This window comes from Oreochromis aureus, linkage group 15 (genome assembly GCF_013358895.1).
Source record: "Oreochromis aureus strain Israel breed Guangdong linkage group 15, ZZ_aureus, whole genome shotgun sequence".
NCBI classification, from domain to species: domain Eukaryota; kingdom Metazoa; phylum Chordata; class Actinopteri; order Cichliformes; family Cichlidae; genus Oreochromis; species Oreochromis aureus.
Window position 1 is genome coordinate 20325008 of NC_052956.1, and position 17264 is coordinate 20342271.

General features: G+C 39.5%; 1 protein-coding gene across 1 annotated transcript in view; it reads right to left on the reverse strand.

Annotated features, from left to right (window-relative positions):
* Positions 1 to 17264, reverse strand: part of igf2r (insulin-like growth factor 2 receptor) — a 46939-nt gene that overhangs the window by 241 nt on the left and 29434 nt on the right. Inside the window, exons 27-50 of the mRNA XM_031756266.2 lie at positions 16986 to 17195; positions 16760 to 16890; positions 16241 to 16344; positions 13932 to 14065; positions 13617 to 13813; positions 13262 to 13388; positions 12875 to 13006; positions 11738 to 11897; positions 11231 to 11339; positions 10304 to 10385; positions 10007 to 10146; positions 9712 to 9861; positions 9464 to 9622; positions 9130 to 9337; positions 7725 to 7959; positions 7329 to 7465; positions 6860 to 6977; positions 6104 to 6250; positions 5781 to 5965; positions 5456 to 5642; positions 5220 to 5363; positions 5062 to 5131; positions 3597 to 3878; positions 1 to 3496 (exon numbers count right to left, since the gene is read on the reverse strand). The exon at positions 1 to 3496 is cut by the window's left edge and continues 241 nt beyond it. Of these exons, the coding sequence (XP_031612126.1) occupies positions 3338 to 3496; positions 3597 to 3878; positions 5062 to 5131; positions 5220 to 5363; positions 5456 to 5642; positions 5781 to 5965; positions 6104 to 6250; positions 6860 to 6977; positions 7329 to 7465; positions 7725 to 7959; positions 9130 to 9337; positions 9464 to 9622; positions 9712 to 9861; positions 10007 to 10146; positions 10304 to 10385; positions 11231 to 11339; positions 11738 to 11897; positions 12875 to 13006; positions 13262 to 13388; positions 13617 to 13813; positions 13932 to 14065; positions 16241 to 16344; positions 16760 to 16890; positions 16986 to 17195 (3707 nt within the window). The 3' untranslated portion in view covers positions 1 to 3337. The remainder of the gene's footprint in view (positions 3497 to 3596; positions 3879 to 5061; positions 5132 to 5219; positions 5364 to 5455; positions 5643 to 5780; positions 5966 to 6103; positions 6251 to 6859; positions 6978 to 7328; positions 7466 to 7724; positions 7960 to 9129; positions 9338 to 9463; positions 9623 to 9711; positions 9862 to 10006; positions 10147 to 10303; positions 10386 to 11230; positions 11340 to 11737; positions 11898 to 12874; positions 13007 to 13261; positions 13389 to 13616; positions 13814 to 13931; positions 14066 to 16240; positions 16345 to 16759; positions 16891 to 16985; positions 17196 to 17264) is intronic.

Sequence of the window (17264 nt, forward strand, 5' to 3'; positions counted from 1 at the left end):
TTCATCATACCCAAATGTTTCCATGACTGTGGACAAAAACAAACAAACAAAAAAAAAAGCACAAGAATGTCCAGTAATAATTTCAAGAAAGAGATGGTTCAGTACAGTACCATGCAGATGAGCCACGGGAACTTTGGTGCAAAGCAGAAACAAATTTAATGCAACAATGAACAAATAACTTCACAAACTTTACCTCCTGCTACTCTGAAATGAGGAGTGCTACAATGTTGAGACTCAGGAGAGATGATTACAAAGTGCCAAACACAGATAGACACTTCCAATTCAACTCTCAGACTAACAGGGTCAGGATTCTGGTAAAAAACTTTAAGAAAAACAGCTCAAGTTCATATAGCAAAACCACACGCTGAATGAACGAACACGTAAAAGGAAAGTTTATAAAAAGTCTTCGTTACAATCATATTTTATGATAAATACTGATCATAAATATTTCACCTGTTACCAATGTCACTGTCATGTTTTCTGGAAACCTGACCATGTGCCGTGTACTCTCATTCTTTAAGCTGTTAAAAGTAGATATACTTGCACTGTTCCGAATTTCAGATCAGTAGCACAATAATATGATTATATGATAAGAGAGTTTATTAAGAGAGTTTTAAAATGTCAAAAGCTGCTTTGGAAATGTTCAGTTTGTAATCAGAGACAAACAGAAAAAGCAAAAGGAGGAGTGCGATTTGTTTGCTCTACTCTTTGCTATCACAACACTCCTCGAACCCCTTTATGTGAAATACTGAAGTTTACAGTGCAAATGACAATTATTTTATTAAATGCTTTTTCTCATTATTTTTTCAGTGTTTTTTGGGCACGTGGCATCATACAAAAACTTGCTTAACAATTATGTGTACAAAGCTTTAGAAATACCCTGAATGGCAAATCTTTGTTATTGAGGTTTTAGCAATAAACTCACATTTGAATACTGAGAAAACACAAATATTAATCTACACCAGCAATGCAACGGCACCTAGTGTGATGAATATACGATCAAGGGCACGTTTTTTTGTGGTAGTAAATGTCTGGCTATGGATCAACAGATGCACTGCAAAGTGATTTAATTAAGCTCAGGATTGTTCACCTCCTTTCCCCAGTTGGAGAAAATGAGAAGTTATTACTGATGTACAGAGATAAAGATTTATGCTACCAAGGGCTGCAGCTCACCATACTTCCTGGTTATACAAGCAGCGACACAGTTTTCAGATATCTTTTTTGTTCCAATTAAAAGGCTGAAACTCAAAACTTATTATTGCCAGTGAAAGCAAACAGTTGTTTATAGTAGAGGAGTCAAAACCAAAGAATAGTACAGATTATTTCAATGAAAAAATCATTTTAGCTTTAAATGCGCCTCCCTGTTAGCAGTAATAAGGCTAAATCTTTAGACTTGATGTCTTCAGGGAGTTTGCCAAATTTTAAACTGACATTTCAGTCAATTTGACCAGCCAACCAAATCTGATTAATTAGTGGAAACTTAGAAAATAGACTTTCAGTTTTGTTTTGTTTTTTTTAAACGATTTTTAAAAAGTCCACCTTCTTTTATGAGGGTGTGCTACTTTTCTCTAAACCAATTAACTGGGAAAAAATTGAGATTAACAGCAGCTATTTTATTGGCTTTCAGCTGCTCCGCACATCAGAAAGAAGAGTGAAGTGAAAACAGAATAATCCAACCTAATTGTTTTTTGTGATGATCATGTGTCCATAAAAATCACCGTATTTGAGGTGTGTTTGTTTTTTAAATTCACCCGGTCTGAGCTCTGTTTAGAAAAATCAATCTCACCCAAACGCTGTGTTTACACTGTGCAAGCTTACAGATTTAATTACTCTCATGTGGAAATATGGCATGAAGTAGGTTTCCATTATTACTGACATCCTCTGTGAAAAAAAGCAAAACATATATTGGTCAACATCCTGCATTTTAGTTTCACTACCATCTTTTGCATCATGCATTTGGCTGAACGGGGCGGATTTCAGCACTACGAAAAGTTGGCTTCACTTTTCACGCAGCAATCAGATCTGAGTACCACAACCGAGCCTGTAAAGTACAAGAGCATACGAGCAAGAAAAAGAAAAAAAATAATCGATTTCCCTACATTAGTGCCAGGGGTGGCAGTAGAAATATGGCTTGAACAGGAGGGGAGGGGACCAAATCAATCCAAAGGAACGCCTCCAGTTTCACTTTCAACTTTCTTCAACCATCCATTCATACTTAAGGCCATCTCCATTTTCACACAGAACAGAGAAACAAACATAATCAGCTCGGGCGAGCAGTTAAATAATCACCAAAACAAACGTGTGAACAATTCACCGGTGAAGACTATAAACGAAATGTCCATATTATAGAACATTATCATCTATTTACAAGATCTGTGATCAAATCAAGACAAAAAAAAAAAAAAGAAAGAAATTCAATCCGTTGCTGGACATGATTCATAGATGAAAATGCAAAGTAAATTCATCAGTTTGAAGGCATCGTGCTTTCTTTTCGAGGGCAAAGAAGGGAAAACGGGTCTGCTATAAAAGCAACTGTAAACAGCACGAAAAGACAAACTGGTGTCTTCATTCCCTTTTTAGAAAGAAGCTGGCACCTTCACTGCCTAAGCTATGGGAATAAATATCATGACAGTTTTTTCATAAAGTACCTGCGGGCCAATGGACAGCAAAAGGAACAAAAGTCTTCCTTATTAAATACCTTCACCCAGTCCACAAGCAGACACGCAACCAGTGTTAGTACCATTAATCAAGGTAGGAAAACAATGGCACAGCCTCAGTTCAAAACACCAGAAGAAAATAGAAGATAGAAATAGAACTTAATTTTCATTCACATCTTATCATGCCTCATTTCAGTGATGATATCAGATTTTCCCTTCTTGTAATGATAGTGTTGTGGTATCATTGTTTACTGTTTGGTGCACATGGTTATGGTGACTTGTCTAGTTGATACATCAAGTCGGAAATCACATTAGAAAGAAGCTTTGCGTGCTCCCAGAGTCGATTTTAAGAGCCTCAACTGGCCATTTCGTTCTTCATCAGACAAATGTGGCGAGGCTGAAGTATCGGGATTATGAAAGACAATATGGTGGAGTTCAAAAGAGCCTTAAGAACACTTTAAATGAGCTGTCAATAAATAAAAACTATATGTGGACGGTGAACTGGACTGAGTCCGTGGAGGCCAAATGAAGGTGCAGCCCAATAAAAATATATCCCTAAAGAAAGGAAAGGTTTCTGTCTTCAGTGTGTTGTTGGCATTTCACTGTTGCTATTATGGAGACATTCACTGAGAGAGAAGAGTTCAGATTGGATGGAGAGAACCAGGAAGGACAGAGTGACATCACACCCTGAGGAGGTCCTCGTCACTGTCGTCTTCTTCCCGTTTCCTGTTTGCTGCCGTGTTGTTACCGTGGTTAAGGCCAGAAGAGCGAGGTTTGCTGCTCTTCCTTTTCCTATCAGACTCGTCCAGGAGGCCCACCAGGTCCTCGTCGCTCTCCTCCTGAAATAAAAGACTTCTGTGAGCTTTTGAGAGCAACGCTTGCAATAATTGCTACCATAACCGACTGAGATGATACCAGAGAAAAAGACAAAGAACTGACTTGCAAGAAGGCGCTGTGATGAGCCATAGATTGCTTGGAGAGTCCTGACGATTTAATCACTCGTACCCCGGGGACACTCAGCACCTCGTCCTCGCTGTCGTCATCCTGCTCGTCCAGTGAGAACGACCGCAGACCCTCTGTATTCACCGGCTTGGTCTTGATGTGACCGTTGCTTTGGTTATTCTTGCCACGGTGCAAAGATGATGAAGATGTGGGAGGAGCATCGACCTCCTCCATCAGCCATTCCATCTCTTCCTCTCCCCCTTCTTCATCTGTGCTGACCTGAGTATTTAAAAGGCACAAACAATAAGATGAATAATACATTTTTAATCATCTTCATGATGGCTAAAAAAAGCTTCACTAGAGTATCTGATTTGTAGCATGCTATGGCTTTTTGAATATTTGCTAAATTATAAAAATAACCCTAGTGGTTAATCATTGGTTATCACTGGTCATGCAACATGTAATCCTTAGGTTTTCCTTTTTTATTTATTATTATCATTACTTTATTACTTTTTTAAGAAAAAGTTAAGTCCATGTCCAGGTAAAGCTAGAATATTACACCACTACCACAGCTTCATACAGCCATTTCAAAGTGGGCGTGACAGCACCAGTGAATACTCAGATGTCTTTGCTCAAATTGGAATAGTGTATTCCCACACAAATTTAGTTGCAAACGCAGACTCGACCCCACTGGTTACCAACTGGTTGTACTCTGGTTTTATATAGAAATCTAACCAAAGTTTTTTTTTAAAAAAGCTGCTTTGTCATTTGGCAATTTCGAGTTAAATCCATGTCCTGCAGCTGCTTCACAACTATTTGTGCAGGCATTTGTTAATTTTTATTTCAGCTCTATGAGCTTCTGCCTGGACTCTTTAAGGAGTTGATGTGAATTTCTGAGTATGTAGACAGCAACAGATTTGTGATTTTCGCCGATTTATCACTGTTTATTGTTGTATTATCACAAACAGAGTCCATGCATTTGCTAGCTTTCCCCGTTCAATCACAAACTGATAGCCTTGATGCACCAACGTTGCTTTAAATGCAGAAACTAACTGCGAGTGTTCGCACTGGTCCCCATCTTTGAAGCAACCATTTCAAAGGCAACAAGACTGATGGTTATTGGCTCCCAGTCAAAATCATTTTTGTTGTGCCGCTTTCTCCAGCCATCATTATCCTAGGTGTGACTACAGCATAACATATTCCTTCTCTAGTTACAAGTTACAGAAACCCTTTAAATAACATGAGGGATCATTTTGGAGTCGGAGTTACAAAGTTTTTGTTTTGTTTTGTTTTATTGTTCCATTTGTTATTTTGGCGATGGCTTCGCCCTGAGCGGTGGCTTTATTCCCTGTCAGTGCCAGTAACCCACTCGCGACTCTTCCTTGCGGTATGCTCTCTGATCTCTAGACTGGGGGAAATACAAAGTAACTTTGAAACTCGTTCATTCATTAGCTCAACCAACCTTGGAATATTTATAGGAGACTTGGTTTCCTCTCCTACAACAACCAGCGATCTTCTGCCTCACCAGTTCCCTGGACACAGACAGGTGAGATTATGAAAGAGGCTTTCATACATTTTTAAAAATATATATGTACCAAAAATGGACACTCATGGTCTCACCTCCTCTCTCTCTTGTGTAGCAGAAGCCCTATCAGACACACAATTAGAACAACCAACAGGAGGCTCAGCATCACCCCCACTGCTTGGCTCCGCCCAGACAGAGGTGGAGTCTCGTCACCGTCATTTATCTGCCTTTCAACAGTCCTGAAAGTCAATCCGGAGAGGAGACTTCAACATATTTATCAACTGTTTTGGGCTCTGGGGATTAAAGTCAGATTGTAAAAAAATGTACTCACGTCAGATCACACACAGCATTCGTGTGCCACACAAACAGATACTGGCAATTGTCCGTCTCCAGCATAAACTCCGGGATGCCGACACCTGCCGACGGGTTACAGTGGAACCTTATTGTGGATGAAACATTTTTGTTCTTCGCGCGGCCACACTCCGACTCAGAAGGCACTATCACATCCAGATTTCCTCCTGATGGAAAAACAAAAACACGTTAAGATGCTGTGACCACTAAATGCAAGCACTCACGCTAAAATGCATTGATGTCATTGCCAATCACATGCTTTGCAAAGGGTTTTGAATGACAGATCAAAATCCTCTTCTGTTTACCTTTTATGTAGTACTTGGCTTTGTTGGATAAGCCAATCTTGCGCCTGTAGGTGTCGTTCAGTTTCACCTGGCAGATGTTGGCACCAAGACATTTAGGCAGCGACTTGTTGGTGATGCCAGACAACTGGATGTGGTAGATGTAGCGGTCCCCATTGGTACGAATGTCTCCAGATGCCTGATGGTGGCTAAAAGGCGGAAAAAAAAACAAACGAAACTTTTGTGACAGAAAGAATTTTAGAAGTGTGTTTTTTGCTTAGTGACTGAAACTGAAATTTATATATGAGGTGGTGTAATGAGTGGATGACACAGGTGGACTCGGTTACCTGAAGTAGAGCGCTCCCAGACTGAAGCTGACTCCAGTTTTAGGAACCTTTATGGTCCCATTTAAGATCTGTACCTCTTTTGGTTTCACTGCACAAGCTTCCAGAGTCTCCCAGCCTATCAAGAACTCACATGAACCCTCATCAACCCTGCACACAGACAAGAGAATACAGGATATTAAATTAAATATAAAATTAAGAATAAAGCATAACAGGCATATTTTAACATGCAGAGGACAGGTTCAAAGAATTAAAAACAAGAAAACAAAAACAAGGCCACTAAGAGTTGTGGGGAAAAAACCCCAAAAGAAATGAAACATTCAGTATCAAGTTAAAATGGTTTTAAAATAGACAATGTAAAAACAACTTTTATGTGGATATACACAGAGATACAGGTCAGGAAAAACAACACGTGACAATTTAACAATGAGCTTTTCGATAGGGAGCATTTGATGCATTAATTTCAGACAATGTGATGCAATTGAACAACATTTAGTCTGCTGAGAAATGCTATGTCAATCAAGTAATTAAAACTAAAAAGTTTATAAAGTTTATGAAATAAAGCAAATAAAAACAAACTGAAAAAATTAGCTAAAAATTAGCTAGAATCTTAAAACAAATAAACAGGATAATAAATGGTTCGCAGTTTAAACATTGTGTTAATTTCATACAGTAATTTAGTACCAATGTTGTATTAAATGAATTAATCAAATTTTTACTGCAGGGAAACATTAAAATCTCTAAAAGAGGTTTTGTTACCTGATGATTTTGGGGTGTCCCACTGTGGAGCCGCAGCTCAGCTGGATTACTGTCTTGGCTTTCTGGCGTTTAGGGCACAATTCATCTCCTGCTGAATAGTTCACAAAAATCTTCCCACCTGTAGAGGAAGGGAAATCTCTTGAGACTGTCAGGATAAAGTTCTCTAACATCAAAAACACTCTTGTGAGAGAAGAAAACAAGACCTAAAGGCAAACAAATATAAGTCTAATCAGTGATCCTTACTTGCATATTTAATTCTTAGTCTACACTGTTTTATAATAATGATAATAATAATAATAATAATAACAACAATAATAATAATAATAATAATAATAATAATAATAATAATAATAATAATAATAATAATAATAATAATGATAATGGTAGTAAAAAACACCCAGTTTAGTGAAAACATCCTTTAGACAAAATGACACCAATGAACATAAAGTATTTGCAATGGTTTGCACACCATTGGCCTCCATTTTCTGCGTGTAAACTCGGCCCAGGATCTCGGTTTTTCCTGCTGCTGTGCGGCGGCATATGGCTGCATCTTCAGGACAGCCTAACAGCCCACCGCGGATACCCTGACACAGGTTGATGAAATACCTGAAGCCACAGAAACAAAGGTGCCATATTTTAAAGAGTGAGGAATCATAAGACCACAGCATGCGTTTAGAAATTCTTTTTAGAAGGGGCTAATGTATCTTATATGAGGCATATGTATTGCTAAATATGAGGCCCTTTTAGATCTAATAAATAGTGAAAAGTTGGAAAAGCATCAAAAGTGTGTGCAGAACGACTGCAGAGCTCCAGAATCAAACTGTGGGTTTACTGCCTTCGATTAAGGAATCGAAACCACACTTACGAATCTCCTTTGTAGCTGAACTTCCACGGCTCAGTGAGGGAGGACAGTGCTCGGAGGTCAAAGGTCTTATGCTGACTGACGAGCTTACACTCCATCTTCCTTGGGGTACAAACGGCATTGGTGCGCCACTGGAAAGTGACTGCACAACTTGCCGTCTCTGAGAGCAGCTCTGGAGAACCGATTCCTGCAGAATGGTCGCATGTAAACAATATGGAGGACTGACGTTTAGCCGAGGCTGGGAGAGAGAAATAAAAGGAAAAAAAAGATTTTCAGTTTTGGTCATGAAGACAACACAGCATTAGGGTAAGTATGTTAAACTATCAAGAAGGAGTAAATGCCGTTATTTAGAAGAAGACAAAGAGAAGCCAACCCCCACAGACCCCCATCCTAAGCTGCACAAACTCACACAAATGGGCATTTACAGCTTGATACAAAAATAGTTTTGTTTTCCTCATTCGTAAGAGGTGTAAGGACTGGGATTTTAGTTTTACCTGTCTGAAATGTATTGAGTCTTTAAGTTATGCAATACAAGAATAAGACCTCACCTCGCTACCCCTTTATAATAAACTGGTTCAGGTGTGTTGTTAAGGGTAGCTACAGCTGGCAGCTCTCCTTTGGCCTCACCTCCAATAATTTAGAGTTGAAATAGGTATCATCAAAGAGGCCACATCCATCTTTTATATACAGTTCTTAGTTTTGTTTTGTTGTATTCTTTCCCCACGTCAACATGAAGCCACAACTGATAAGTAATTTCTCTAAAAGGAAACTAAATCTGACTGCTAAAATACATATAAACAAATATTCAACAAGCTTTAAAAGCATGAAGAACAGTTTAATCTTTTTAAAAGTGTATCTAAGCATTGCTCTAATTAGAAATACTGCACCTATACAAAATGTATCATTACTTTCCTTCATGTGTGCTGCCACTGCTGACAGAAACATAAGATTAGCTATTCTGTAAAACTTTTATCTGTGCTGTTCTTTGGACTACTAATAGAGTGTCAACTACAGTCAGGTATTTTTTTGTTTAACCCACTATGTTAAAGTTCATATTTTATAGTAGCCATCATATGTTTTTTTGCTTATTTCCTTGTTATTACTCAGCTTTCATGTTACCATGTCCCAGCTTCAGTCTAAAAGAAGCGAAGCTCTAACATCAACGTCTCAGAAAACATGCAAACTTCCATCATTTTGTTTCCTGTGATAAATGCTGCTATTTGCAAGCTGTAGTGACCAATAAAAATGCTGTTCAGTAATTTTTTCTTAAATAAATGACATATTGTATATAGTTTGAGACTGTGCACAATAAAATGTCATTTCTTTCAGTTTTTTGTCTTTTGAAGCATTTTTCCCATTAACTTCATACCTAGTTTAAGCTAACTATGCTAACTACAGAAGCCTTTACCTGGTGGGCAGGGATCTCCTCCACCATACTGCATCAGCACTCCCTGCACTTCGTGTTTGAAGTCCATTGTCATGCTTTTACTGATGCCAAATGATGATGATGCCAACTTGTCTGAACCAGAAACGTGGCACACTGCACTCTGCTTACAGGCCGGTTCTTCCACTGAGCCGCAGACTTTGATGTGATACGTACCCGAGTTCCCCTTTACCTAGACATACAAACAGAGCTCTGTTCTCGCTATGCTTCTAAACAAAACATATTTCTGTTACAGTGAAACTTTTGAATCAAATAGACTTCCTGTAGTTAGAAAGTGTTCAGTATATCATCAGCTCACCTGGACTTCCTTGGAGAGGTTTGTCAGGTCAAATGTGAACTGGAGCTGAGAGTCTGTGAGCCGGCAGCCGCTGATGTTAGTGGCATCTGAACAGACTACCGGGGTTGCCCACTCAAAGAAATAGACGCAGCCCTGCAGCCTCAGCATTTGCGGAGAGCCCTGTTCAGAGATATAAAGTTAGTAAAAAAATAAACAGGGTAAAGAGAACTGGCAAAAAGTAAATACTCTTATTATAAAGCTCTGCTGACCAGCTCCAGGCCTCTCTGGCAGGTAAAGACGATGGTTGAAGTGTAGTTCTGTAGAGGGTCGAAGGCACACTTTGTCGAGCTGCTGTAGGTGATGGATACCTCCCCTGTTAATTTGTTGAGCTCTGGACCACGGGTGGTGCGACCAATTTCCTTCAAGAGACAATAATGAAAATCATACATTTTTATTTTATTAACATTAAGTCTATGTGATGTCACTGCCTTGGTAAGGCAGATCAAAGCAATTAAACCTTTTTTTAAAAATAATGTAAAGGACAACATTTGTCAAAGAACTCACCACAGGTGGTCCGTCATATGGATCCATGCAGATAGCGGCTCCAGGTGGGCAGGTGACCCCAGGGATGGGGTTTAGAGGCTGGCAGATGTTGACGTAGAAGTCTGGAGAGTTATCCGGGTCAATGTCGCCGTCGTCGTCATCTATTCCCAAAAGAAGAAAAGAAAGAAACAGGAACATGTAAACCGTGAAGGACTGACACAGTGCATATTGTAGTACAGGTACTCCCCCATTTTAACTCAAAATGATGCAACTCTGCTATATCTATAGGTGTGAGAGGTGAACCTGTATCTCACTGACCTGTTGCTGTGTAGTGTCCGCTGACATGAATCAGAGGAGACAGGTCTATCAGAGCAGAGCCGTTCTGGACTGAACAAGTTACCTTTTCATTAAAGGAATAGGTGAAAAGAAAATCACTTTTTAGAACATAAAACCATACTAAGTCATGAGACATCAAACAGTTACAACTTTAGAGTCCAGGAATTCAACCATGTTTATTTTCTAATGTTACCAGACTTTTAGAGATTATACAAAAGCTTCAGGGACATCTGCTTATCATTGGACATTCCCCTCTGCTTTGATGACCCCTAAGAAGCTGACTTCAGGTGACCTGTCCGCCTCTGTTAACTTAAGTTTGCTTCTCTCAGGGAAATTATGTGCCACATTAGGAAAGAGCACACCCCGTTTTCCAACTGAACTGCAGTATGTCAAAACAGCTTTTCAACATAAAAGCAGCTCTACAACAACAGGCTGTATTGACTGTATGCAGTGTTTCTGTCTAAACAATTTTCTGCCTCATCTGGGTTGTGAACAGTAAGCAGCTGGCTATATCACAGCAAACACAAACACGCTATAATCATTTATGATTTTACATCAGCTGTAAGGCTGTAGCTCAGGTCGTAGAGCAGGTCATCTACTAATCACAAGGTTGGGGTCTGCATGTGTGCAGGTAGTGACACCAAGGTTCTCTCTGCTGCATCCATTGGTGTGCTAATTGTTAGCTAGAAAGCACTTAAGTATAGAAAAAGTGCTTGTAAGAAAGGGTGAATGAGACAAGCGCTTTGAGTACTCATGGTAGCTGGAGTAGCTCTTATACAGCACTTTTCTACTTAATTTACTACAAGGGAAAACAATAACTTTACTTTAAAAAAAACTGTTATTACAAAAGTACATTCCTTTTCCACCCGTGTTGGACAGGCGAGTCTTCTCTCACACAAACATACTTACAGGCTGCTCACAAACCAGCGGTGTGTGGAAAGCGAAGAAGTGCGTGCACGTTTCAGTGTTTGAGTCAATCAGCACTGGCTCTGAGGGGGCTGAGCTCATGCTAGCTGGCCTGCACAAACAAAACATTCAAAACAAGGCTCAGTTATTTTTAATAAATATATTAAAATCACCAAGGATGCATTAAAAAGGTGTTTAACAAATCTGTAAATACTTGTAATCAGTTTAATCTTATTTAAAAGATGAAAATTAAGCACTAATTCAACAATAAAGCTCTTACACTCTGAAATAAAGGATTAATTCAAGTAGGTTTTACATTTAGGGAAATTGGAGGAAACAAATGACACACAGTATTACAATGTATACAGGTATGAATTTTTTCTTAAGGGGCACTTTAAATTTTACAGTTTGCTATTCCTGAACGACGTAGGGTTTGAGAAAATGTGAGCCCTGCTCTATGCTTGATGTAGTTATAGATGAAAATTAAGATGCAAATGGAGGATAATGTACCTGCAGATGAAGCTGATGACGGTGCTGTGGGTGAGTCTACGGTTTGCTGGGCATGGACTTCCTTCTTCATAGGTGAGCTCCAGAACATGGTCCTTGTATGAGAGCTTACTGCTCACCTTACCACCACTGACATCATCACTGCCTTCCTTAATGCACACAGCTATAACACATTTCCATGGAGATCATTCAGAAAGCTTTAAATGCAAAACACAAAAATATAAATATTCCATAGATCAGTTCTAGCAGCTGGAAATCTGCTGACCGCTCAATGTTTTTTGAGATATTTATATTTCCCAGTGAGTGAGTGATCAAATTCAGCTCAGACTCTGGGATTTATTTTTATTATTACTTTTTAATTAATAGTATTTTTTTCAGGACTGCAAATATATCCCATTGTTGAGCATTCGAACCATGATCTTACTGCACTTGTATTGCCACATATTATTCTCCCCCACTGTGTATCTGATGCTGATTAAACATTTCTTAGCATAGCCATCATCAAAGTTACAAATCCAGACCATTTTTTACTCTCTGGTAAGCGAGCGGTCAATAATTTGAGAGAACCTGGAAATTCAAGTGTCTCTTTGGGTTTCCTTTGTTGCTTCTGTCGCAGACAGACAGCTATGACGCATGTTCTTGGTGTTTCATAAACTTTCTGAATATCTAAGCAAGACTAAACAGTAACCAGATGAAAGTTGAAGGAAGCAATCTCTCCCAACTACAGAGGCGCTTTGTTTTCTTTATAAAGTAACTGACTGGTTAAAAGCAGAACTGATTGCCTGAAAGTGACTCCTGTATACACACTCTGACTCAATGAGACCTCTCATCGTCTCAGTGACTGAAGAGAAATGATCTGCTAGACTCGCATCGACATGATTGCACAACAGAGTCAAATTTATCTGCGCCAAACTGTATAATATTCAACTGAGAGATGCCCTAGACCAGAGAAATATGTGAACCGCATACCAAATAAAAGCTACCACCACTGCTGATTTTTCACAAATTCATAGAATTAAAATAATCCAAGTATACTTTTCACCTTGGTAGATCTTTCATTTTTTGCAATGAGAAATTGGCTAATATAATCCAGAAATGTGGTGCGGCTAAATTAACAACTCGTCGATTGCAGTGACGTACCTGTGTCAGGGCTGCAACTAGTGTTGGCCACAGATCCACAGATGTTCATGCGGAACACCACCTTCTGGTCCTTATGATGGTGCACAGTGTAACCCTCATCCTTCTTCAAGGGGTTCAGGTCAAATAAATGACCTGTGGAAGATGTCATGGTTTAGCACTGTGGCTATTTAGAGATAGATATTTAACTTGTGCACATCTTTACACACTCTTAAGAGAATACCAGAGATCAACAGACATAAAGAGGAATAAAAAGGGAAAGCAGATGCTTTTTGAGAACTTAAATTTAAATGCATATTACCATATTACCATAACATTCTCCTTTTATCACTCCGGCAGGTATATCAAAATAAACAAAGATGATATGAGGAGAAAGTGTGTGTTTCTGACCTGTAACAGGGTTGGTGACTCTGCAGTTGTCATGCTGGACACTATTTAGAGGGCAGGCAGTAGCTGTTCGCCACAGGAAGGTGTACACACAGTCTTCAATCTCAGAGATCAGAGAAGGCCGAGAGCTCTATGTGGGGCATATAAATACACGTTTTTTATTTTTTTATATTTTAAAATAACTCAAATTTGGACCCTACGGTGAAAAAGCAGTGAGCCTCTTCTACATGGATCCTACATTCCCACTCATGTGCAGTTTACAAAGCCATTTGATGCTCAACAAACTGTTTACTGCATGCTTTACAGCCTGACTGCCATCAGACATTTTAGCTGACCATCTTTTAAGTCCAGTTCTTACCACTTTGTCTTTGTCACACTGGAAGCGGATGATACTGGTCCTGTTGCGGCTTCCATCTGGACAAGCCTGGCCGCTGGTGTACTGCAGCATTAGGACATTTCCGTCCCACGTAGGACCAGAATGGACCTGACCCAGACTCAAATATTTATCTCCAACCTTCAGGCATGACGCTGCAGTGGAGGGACACTTCCATGGGTCTGTAGCAAGGAGAAGGATTTTCAGTGGATTTCAAGACACAGAAATTTGGGCCAGAATTATATTTAAACTCTAAACCAGAGCTAGATGTAATGACATTACTGTATCCTTTACACCAACCTTTCTGCTTCACCAGCGACCTACAGACGTTAATGTAATACTGTTTATTCGTGTCCCCAGTGGGAAGTTCTGCCTCCCAGTTCCCAGAGTCCATAGCCAGAGGTGAGAGGTCGTACGAGCGACCCTGATCATCACTGACAAGAAAACAGGGAAAAAGGTGAAAATTCTGAACTGTGGTCCTTTCTGTAAATGATAATTAAATTCTACTAAGTTATACAAACTACATACAGTATAAGAAAAAAAGAAGTCCATGTGTTGGAGTCAAATTGTTAAATGTTGTCATTATGTTACTTAAATTTGCAAGTCTTAGTTCAAACTGTAGGATCAAAGACATTCCTTTGTCTCTGACCACCTCTCCAGCCAGTTTGTTGCTGGGGAGGCTGAAGTGTTTTATTGTAGGGACATCTATGTGAGGGTTCTGTTTGTTGCTTAGTAAACTTCCTGCTTTTATGATCCTTTTGGTGAGCAGGTCACATACACGCACCCCCAAACTAGAGATGGACCGATCCGATATTAGGTATCGGTATCGGTCCGATACTGACGTAAATTGCTGGATCGGATATCGGTGAGAAATAAAAAATGTAATCCGATCCATTAAATATCAAAAAAGCACCTCACAAAACTTGCGACACGGCGTAACTCGGCTCATAACCGTAGCACGTTGGAGCAGTGCGCTCACGTCATAGAGCTGCTGTGTGTATTTGTAGCCTCGCTAGCAATCCAGCATTTCATCTCCGAGGAAGTTATCCCAGAGAGAAGTAAAGCAAGTGTGTAAGTTCATCTCTGAATGTTTGTAAAGCGTTCCCACGTTAAGCTTAACAACCGATATATGGAGCGACTGCCTCTCTCTCTCCCTCACCTTCCTGCCGCTACTTCAATCGTGAAACTGCTTAACGATCAGCTGATCGGCTTTTCTGTCGCGAGTCCGTCTCTCTTGTTTGTTTTTGGCCCACTTTGCACCAGAAAGAGGAAACCAGCGGCTGAACAACAGCAGCACGTTTAAGCTTCACAAGCTGTTGTTAGAATTTATTTAATATTACTTTCTACACCAGGATCCTTTTCTACGTAGCTGACGGCTGGTAACTGTGCAGGGGCGGATCTAGCAAAGTGTAGCCAGGGGGGCCGATAGGGCATGAACAGGGAAAAGGGGGCACAAAGACATACTTTTCTTTCTTATTCTCATTTAAAATGTCTAGCTTTTAATAAATAATTATCTGAATCTTACACCCAAAGTTTTAATCTGATGTAAAATGTATAGAAGTCCATTACTGTATATAGTAACTGTTAAGTCTAATATACCCTAGTAAGCTATAGTACTTTTTCCTTTGGGAAGGTACCGTCTGTGCAGTCTGCAATTCTGTTGAAGAAAGATGTTGAATCTATTTAATTATTCTTGAAAAATAATTTAATTCTGTGCATTTTTTTTCACACTGCATCAAATTAAAGTTGATTACGTTGATTAAGCATCATGAGGTGGAGGGTGGGGGGTGGTTCCCTATTTTTTTTTTGCTGGGAGTTTGCAACCCTATTAGTTAGGTTGCTTAATATTTCTGCTAAGTACTCTTTAAAATACCAGAATAGGGAGGATGGAGTAGGTTTAAGTTTATTAGATTGATCAGTGTTGCTGAACTATGAAATATTTTGGGTGCAGTGTATTTTTTACATACAGGTATAACAGAATAGCTTTAGTGTTGATGTTTATTTAAACTTGAGTATGAACTTATACAAAATGCAGCAAGATATTAAAAAAACAGTTTTATTGATTAAAAAACACACTATATCGGATTAATATCGGTATCGGCAGATATCCAAATTTATGATATCGGTATCGGTATCGGACATAAAAAAGTGGTATCGTGCCATCTCTACCCCAAACACAAACACATACACTCACATACACACAGTCTCGCACATGCATACATGTGCACACACATACACACATAGTGCCTTATCTTGTAGAACCAATGGGGGACTTTACAATGAGAGGTGCTTGTGTGTACTGTAACTGTTTTCAATAAAAGGCGGCAAGCGGAGGCCAGAGTTGGGGTCATTCTGCGGTTTGATTCAGAGTGCTTTTCTTAGACACCGACCGGGGCCTCCCTCGTGCAAGTAAAACCAGTTAAAGATGTTCGTCTTGTTGCCTTGCTTGTCTTTAACGAGAATACGTTTCTAAACAAGCGGGGCTTGTGGAAGCGCAGACCCAACACCATGCAAATGACACCTTATATAAAAATAAAACCTTACATATAAAAAAAAAAAAAAAAAAAATAAAAAAATTGGAAGAGAATAATGACACGAGGACTACTTACTTGTAAGAGCAGCTGGTGGTCTTGACTGGGACACAGGCCAGTGCAGTGGGCCAGTTGAACAAATAGGTGCAGTCTGGAGTCTCCCTAATATACTCCGGTTCTCCCTGAAAAAGTGAAGTAGCATTAGACACCATTGCTTAAGAGCTTAGAAGACCTCTGTGTGTCATGAAAAATAACGGCCCAACATTATGTGTAAAAAAATACTAAACAAAAACCCAAAAAAACTGAATCACAGAGATGTTAATTTTTTTTTTTGTATACATCTTGTTTATATTTTTTATCTATTCAGAGATCAATTCTGCAACTAACAGTAATGTGTGCAGAAGGCAGGCCCTGAAACACAGTGGTCATTTATGTGGAGACAAACCACAGGGTGATTCTTTCAACCACAAATCTCCAAGTGCAAAACTGTCACTCAGTCACCAGTCAGTCTTACAGATATCTGATCTGTTGCTCTCTGTTAACAACCCCTTCAAAGCTACATAGGAGGAGCAGATTTTCTGTGTGTGTTAAACTTACAGGATTCCTGTCAGGGTTGCAGGAGAAGTAGATATTGGTAGACCTCTGATAGACTTTATGGCAGATCTCTCCACTGGTGTAGTTCAGGATGATCTGGTCTCCAACATAAGTTAGCACCTGGTTTGCCATTCCTGTGTTCACACAAGCGAAAATTCAAAAACATGAGTACTATAAAAATGACATAGATTAAACATTACACTGTATAAGAAATTCTCTCTTTCCATACCTGCGATCTTATGTCTTTCTCCGGCAACTTGGCAGGAGGAGACAGTTTCACCTTTTGTCTTTTTTTGGGTGCAAACATCTGCTTTGAGTCCGCTGCAGATTGAAAGATAGTAAGTGTACTTGGCAGCATTTAGGGTGTAATCTCTACCTTTCAGAGGGCTCAGATCAAATTCATAGCCACTCTTAGGGTCACGAACTCGACAGTCAGCACCTATGAGGGAAAGATCGGACAATTTATTGTCCATTTCCACGGTGGAGCAAATGCTAAAATGTTCAGATT